General features: G+C 40.1%; 1 protein-coding gene across 1 annotated transcript; it reads left to right on the plus strand.

Annotated features, from left to right (window-relative positions):
- Nucleotides 1-661: 661 nt before the first annotated feature.
- Nucleotides 662-3259, plus strand: LOC122093027. The gene is made up of 3 exons (XM_042663295.1): nucleotides 662-2035; nucleotides 2122-2163; nucleotides 3131-3259. Exons 1-3 carry the CDS (start codon nucleotides 662-664, stop codon nucleotides 3257-3259), a joined length of 1545 nt encoding a protein of 514 aa, XP_042519229.1.
- The last annotated feature ends 2923 nt before the right edge of the window (nucleotides 3260-6182 follow it).

Here is a 6182-nt window from a genome sequence, read left to right on the forward strand (position 1 = left end):
CATTGCCACTCACCACAAAAGATTTGAGTCTGTTGGATCATGCTTGAAAGTGTCATGTGGGTTCATCGGTTTGTAAGCAACCAACCAGGTTAATTTAGAATTGCAACCTCACTCGTTTTACCCTCTGAGAAGTTAGAGAATCCTTTGATGAGATTTTATATGGGCAATTTAGAGAGAGAAGAGGGAACATGGATCTGTGGGTCAAGGCCCAGGCCCATTTACTCCACAAAAGCCTAAAAAGCCTGAAAAGCCCAAAAGCAATCTCTGTGGGCTGTGACAGTGCTATCATTTACCTTTTCTTTATTTTCTTTGCCCTTGATACCAAAAGACTTACTCGTATTAGTAGAGGCACCTGTCATTAACTCATTAAGAACCAATTGATCTCCATAAAATCACATCGGAGCGTATAGAGGAGCCGTTTTTAATCCATTATCCAACGACTACGATACAGCGACCGCTCCAACGTCTAGTTTTTACGTTTTCTCTTCTAACGGTCGAAAAACTTCAAATACCGAAAACTCACACATGCCATTTGTTCCATCGCACCATCCTCGAAACCTCTTTCCCGAGAAAAAATACAGAGCAAGAACTCATCCTTCTTCCTGCTTCCACCATTTCTTCCGTCTCTTCTCTCTTTTCTTGATCTTTCGATACAAAGAAAATGAGTGTTATCCAATACCCAGATGCCATTAATGCCCCAGAGCTTCAGATATGGAACAATGCCGCCTTCGACAGTGGAGATAAAGATGAATCGGCTGCCATGAATGCTTCTTGGTGTTCCCTACAATCTATCTCCATCAGTTGTTCGGAATCACATGAATCTGATTCAAGCAAAGAAAATTTCAGTCCTGATTTCTGCAAATCGAATGTTTCCTTGAAATTTTCGACACCTCTCAAGCCTCTTCAACAAAACGATGCCACTGGAAGAACAGAAGGGAAGCCATTGAAGCTACTCTTCAAACAGGGTATTCTTCTTCCTTCTCCAACTAAACCCCCCTCCAAGACTGAAAATGAAGGTCCTCGTGACCACAGCAATATCGATACTGAGATCGAGGAGATTGAAATGGAGATCAGTCGTTTGAGATCCAAATTAGAAGCACTTCGCCTTGAGAAGGCAGAGAAGAATTTAAAAACCACTGAAAGGCGTCAAGGGATCGTTCATGCAAGGTTCGTGGAGGAGAAACAAAGCTCAAGGAAATCAGCCACAGGAATAAAGATCGAAGAGCCTCCAGCAACGAACACAGGTACAAAATTTCGGTGCAGGGGCGTCAGCCTGGGTCCAGCAGAGATCATCGCCGGCATCAGTTCACGGCATACGGGTAAGCTAGAAATAACCCCTATTCAATCAATACAGAACCGCCGGAAATCGTGCTTTTGGAAGCTTGAAGATATCAAAGAAGAGGTGACGAAGCAGAGGAGACGAAGCGTGAGTTCAAGCCCAAAATCTCGCTTGTCTGTTTCCAAGATCCAAGCTTCCAAGCAAGCATTGACGACTGTAGGTTCAAAGAAATTTATGAAACGAGATGATTCATTTATGTCATCTATTCAACCTCAAAAGCTATTCAAAGAAGGAGAAAAATCTGTTGCCTCCAAGAAACCGCTAAGACCTGGGAGGGTAATAGCAAGCCGTTACAATGAGACTCCAGTAAAGTCTACTGGAAATCCCCCAAAAACTGACCAGAGGAAGAGATCATTGCCTGAGAATGACCGAGTCGACAATAAAAGATATGATAAGAAACGGTTCTCCGTTGGAAAATTTCAGGGATTTCAATCTGAACCAGGGCGGAATCAGGTGAGCGAAAAAAAGGTGAAGAAGCGGTGGGAAATTCCCAGTGAAGCTGCAATAGATCTGAAGAATAGTTTTGTGAATGAATCACAACTTTCCGTTCTGAAAGTTGCTGATGTGCTCCCAAGGATCAAGACTGTACGATGCACTGACGAAAGCCCACGAGATTCCGGACCTGCTAAGAGGGTAGCCGAGTTAATTGGAAGAAAATCATATTTTAGTGTGGAGGAAACGGAGGTGGAGGTGCCAGTTTGTCAAGCTTTGAGATTTGATGAAGAGGATGAAGAACCAAGTGGAATTTGAGTTTTCCTTGTTTTTCATATTTGTTTCTAAAGACTAGTTTCAGTAATGTAAACCATGGTAGTCCTTGTGATGGGGTAAGCTTGCTTTCGCTTCCTCGAAGTAGACTGAGGTTTTCTCTTAGGAGACATCCAATATGTCTCTAATAAAATGGATTGTAAGTTTCTAGTATTAAGCTTTGTCCTAATACGATTTGATGTTAAGTTACTTGGTCTGTCATGAGAAAACTAGTCCTATGACATGAATGTGCAGAGGCTCTAAAATCCAATCCAAAGAAATGATTTGTGGGGGGGGGGGGGTTGTAATTAATTGAGTTAATGAAATGGTGCACTCATGAGCACAATTTTTTGCTTCCTAAGATACACCTTTAGGCACATGCTTGCACCAAAGGCAGGCTTGCTTTAGTCCACATCCCTTAAAGAAAGGTAGGCAGAGGTGCAAACCAATAAAAGTCACCCTCAAATCATTTCAGTTCTTCAGACTTAGAATGATATGGGAGTTATAGATGTTGTCTACACTAGTAACTGCTTTTAAGGGATTTGGGACAAATGGGTTTCCAAGTCTCACTCACAGAACCAACCGTTGCAGGATGGGACCTACATGGTCCACATGTCCTACACTTGCTAAGTGGACCGAGTCAGGAATCAAGTTTACAAGGACCTACCAGACAAGGCAAGATCTGAAAATTTTTCTTCCTAGCTGTTGTACATGCAAGAGGAAGGATAATAGTCTTCCATAATACATAAGTTCACTGTTCTTCCTTCTTAACCAAGTCTTAAGGTGTTATGGTGGCCAACATCAATTTAAAACTTCTACCAAACTTAATTTGCTTCCTTGCCAGAAAGAGAAATTAACTGCTTCCATTTCAGAAGGAGAAAAAAATTCCATTGAGAATTGTGGTTGGCTCATTTACCCCCAAATATTAAGCCATAAAGATATCCAAGTACAATGTAATAATCTAATTCTCGAATGCATGAACTCATTTACTAGTGATGGTAAGTGTTTCAATGAATAACCTGCCTGAATTGCCTGATACACTCCCAGTTGAGCATCTATGGTGCTGGCTTTGACAGCTGTGGGCCAAGGATGGGTTTACACATGAAAAACCATGGCAAGTTTGGTGGGAATTGGGTTCTATTAACCTTGATAGATGGGTTTCTGTACACTGAATGATTTGACTTCATTTAGGCTACCAAGTGGAATAGAAATCTTTTATTTTTGCAACCTGATAGCTCTTTTGATTTTGGAATAAATTCCCTTTATCATTATACTTTTCTTCTACACATTCGTCTCCACTCTATAATGGAGAATAGTTATGATCTATTGAAAAATGGATAATTCGCTCGTGGGAGAACCCTTTTCATGCATCGAGCTCGATGCTGATTTTGAGAAGGCATATAGGTACTTTAGAATTCGATAATTGGAGACCTTCTTTTTTCATACACTAGCTCCTTCCCCCCACCCTTCAACCCCCTCGCCCCACCCCCCAAAATGAGGTAAAGAAGCATTCATGATTATATTAGGGCATGTTTGATTGGATAAATCTATAGAGACATGTATCTAATTTGAATGTAATCCCATAGAATGTGATTCAAATCGTATTATTGACAAAAATAATTGTTTGGTTTGTACTGATTCTGCATGGTGATTTTCCTTGAATAACTGTTTGGTTACCATGATTCTGTCATTGGGAAACACCCAGAATCACCCTGAATAACTGTTTGGTTGCCCATAAAATGTCATTTTACTTCAATTTTTCAAGATGCCACAAGAATTTCAGGGGAAATCTAGACAACTAGTTGTATAAACAAATTTTCTATTGAGTTTCTTTGTGACCATAAGAAGGGATATTGAAGACTTTCCTATCTCTTGGGAGGGGCTAGGACCTTTGCCCCCACTCTTGTTCAATTGGACCCCAAAGTTGGGTAGGAGCCCCAATCTCTCCACGCCACATTGCAAATCAGATATGCTGGTGGGAGGGGAGAGTTTTTTGTGTTACGTGATTCAAACGGATAAGACCAGAGTAGGATGGCTTATGTTTTTTAGGCACCAGTTATGATCATGTGATTAAAACTAGATGGTTGCAGCAGAAATGTAACAAATGGAGATGCATCCAATGTAATCCTTGAGTCCTTGTGTACTTGTTGATATCTAACCAACTCTTTATGTAATCTGTTTTAAGTATATAAACTATCATAACAAGAAGACTCAACTCAAGTCCTAGAAGTCAAGCAAGTTCCATAGGAATCATCATCTTTTGCTCTCTCTCTCCCCATTAAACAATCTCTGAGACATCTTTAGACATGCCTGTCTTAGGCTCAAGTGCTCTCCCATGTGCTACCTTATTAGAAACAAACGATGTTCTTTTTTCTTTTTTATCTCCAACTAACTCTGTTAAGTTTGTCTCGAATTCTTGACCCGTTTTGAAGATTGACCCAATCCGAAATATTTTGGTGGCGACCCGAATAGGAAATTTTCTGAGATCTGTGATGGAAGCAAAGGGGAGCCCATCATTGATCTTGTATGGGGGTGCGGGGGCGTTCGACCATGACCCGATGGGTCGAACCGCGATTTGGAGTATATATATAATGTACTGTTGCTTGTTGAAAAAGTCATTGTCAAGGATTAAAGTATCAGTATCGGTCACCGTATCGGTCGGTCAAAATTAAGATACGTATCGAAGAGTATCGTATCGTATCGAAGATACACTAAGATACGCTAAAGATACACACATAAATTGATAGGAAACATTTTTTTAAACACTTTTGCATAAAGAATTTGTTAAAAAAATCTATTGATAATATGTATTATGCATAAATACTAAATTGAGGGTATCGTACTAAGAATTCAAGGTTTGTAGTTGTCCCATAAATGTAAAATCCTTGTTTCCAACCTTGATTTCCACTTTAGTTAGAGAGAAATATGGCTGACAGCAACTTTGAAACAAAAACCCTTCAAAAAATCATGTTTTTCTGAAAAATTACCCATCTTGGCCATTATATGACCATAGCGCACTGTATCGGTACATACCGATACTCATCGATACGTATCGATACTCATCGATACGTACCAATATATATCGATACTCACCGATACGTGTCAATATATACCGATACTCACCGATACGTATCAATACCTATCGAAACGTACATTTTACCTCAATTTTATAATTTTCATAGTCGTATCGAGGCATATCGTATCGTATCGATGTGTATTGCTGGTGTATTGATGCATATCGGTATGTATTGTAGGATATATATTGATACAAAAGGATTTTAAAAATTTCATGTATCGTATCGATGTGTATCGTATCGATCGGCTAAATTTAAGATACGTATCGGAGGGTATCGTATCGGTATCGGAGATACTTAAAACCATGGTCATTGTATTCTAGGGTTTTCACGAAGCTAGGGTTTCAGGGCGAGTTCTTCCTCGCCGCTGCTAGGGTGTAATCTCTCTTCTGCATAGTGAATCATCTTCTTCTTCGCCCGAGGACGTAGCACACCACCCTGGTGTGTGAACCTCGTTAAATCTCTGTGTCGTACGGATCTATTGTCTCCCTTTATTCGTGTTTCTTGGTGTTTGATCTAACAAACTGGTATCAGAGCTCTTGGTTACTTCGATCCATGGCTTCAACGAAATACGATATTGATAGGTTTGACGGCAACATCAGTTTTAGTTTATGGCAGGTTCGAATGATGGTTGTTCTCACGCAGCAGGGTTTGAAGAAAACCCTATTTGGGAAGGCGAAGAAACCTGCAAGTATGTCCGATGATGATTGGAGCGATTTGGATGATAAAGCCCTTTCAGCGATTCAGTTGTGTCTTTCGAATGATGTTCTACAGGAAGTTCTCTCAGAGAAAACGGCTGCAGAGTTATGGGTGAAGTTAGAGAACCTCTACCTCACCAAATCCCTCACCAATAGGTTGAGATTGAAGCAACAACTGTATACCCTTCATATGGGTGAAGGTACTTCTATTAAATCCCATATATCTGAGTTCAATTCTATTGTTACTGATTTGAAAATGATATATGTTAAAATAGACGATGAAGATTTGGCCCTATTATTGTTATGTTCTCTGCCTCCATCTTATAA

This window comes from Macadamia integrifolia, chromosome 11, assembly GCF_013358625.1.
Source record: "Macadamia integrifolia cultivar HAES 741 chromosome 11, SCU_Mint_v3, whole genome shotgun sequence".
NCBI lineage: Eukaryota > Viridiplantae > Streptophyta > Magnoliopsida > Proteales > Proteaceae > Macadamia > Macadamia integrifolia.

What these genes read in the sequence shown, in the direction of transcription:
- LOC122093027 (XM_042663295.1), top strand. Translation starts at nt 662, where the DNA reads ATGAGTGTTATCCAATACCCAGATGCCATTAATGCCCCAGAGCTTCAG. An exon ending in AAACGGAGGTGGAGGTGCCA is followed by an intron (nt 2,036 to 2,121) that starts GTTTGTCAAGCT and finishes TTGTTTCTAAAG; the next exon opens with ACTAGTTTCAGTAATGTAAA. An exon ending in ATGGTAGTCCTTGTGATGGG is followed by an intron (nt 2,164 to 3,130) that starts GTAAGCTTGCTT and finishes ATACACTCCCAG; the next exon opens with TTGAGCATCTATGGTGCTGG.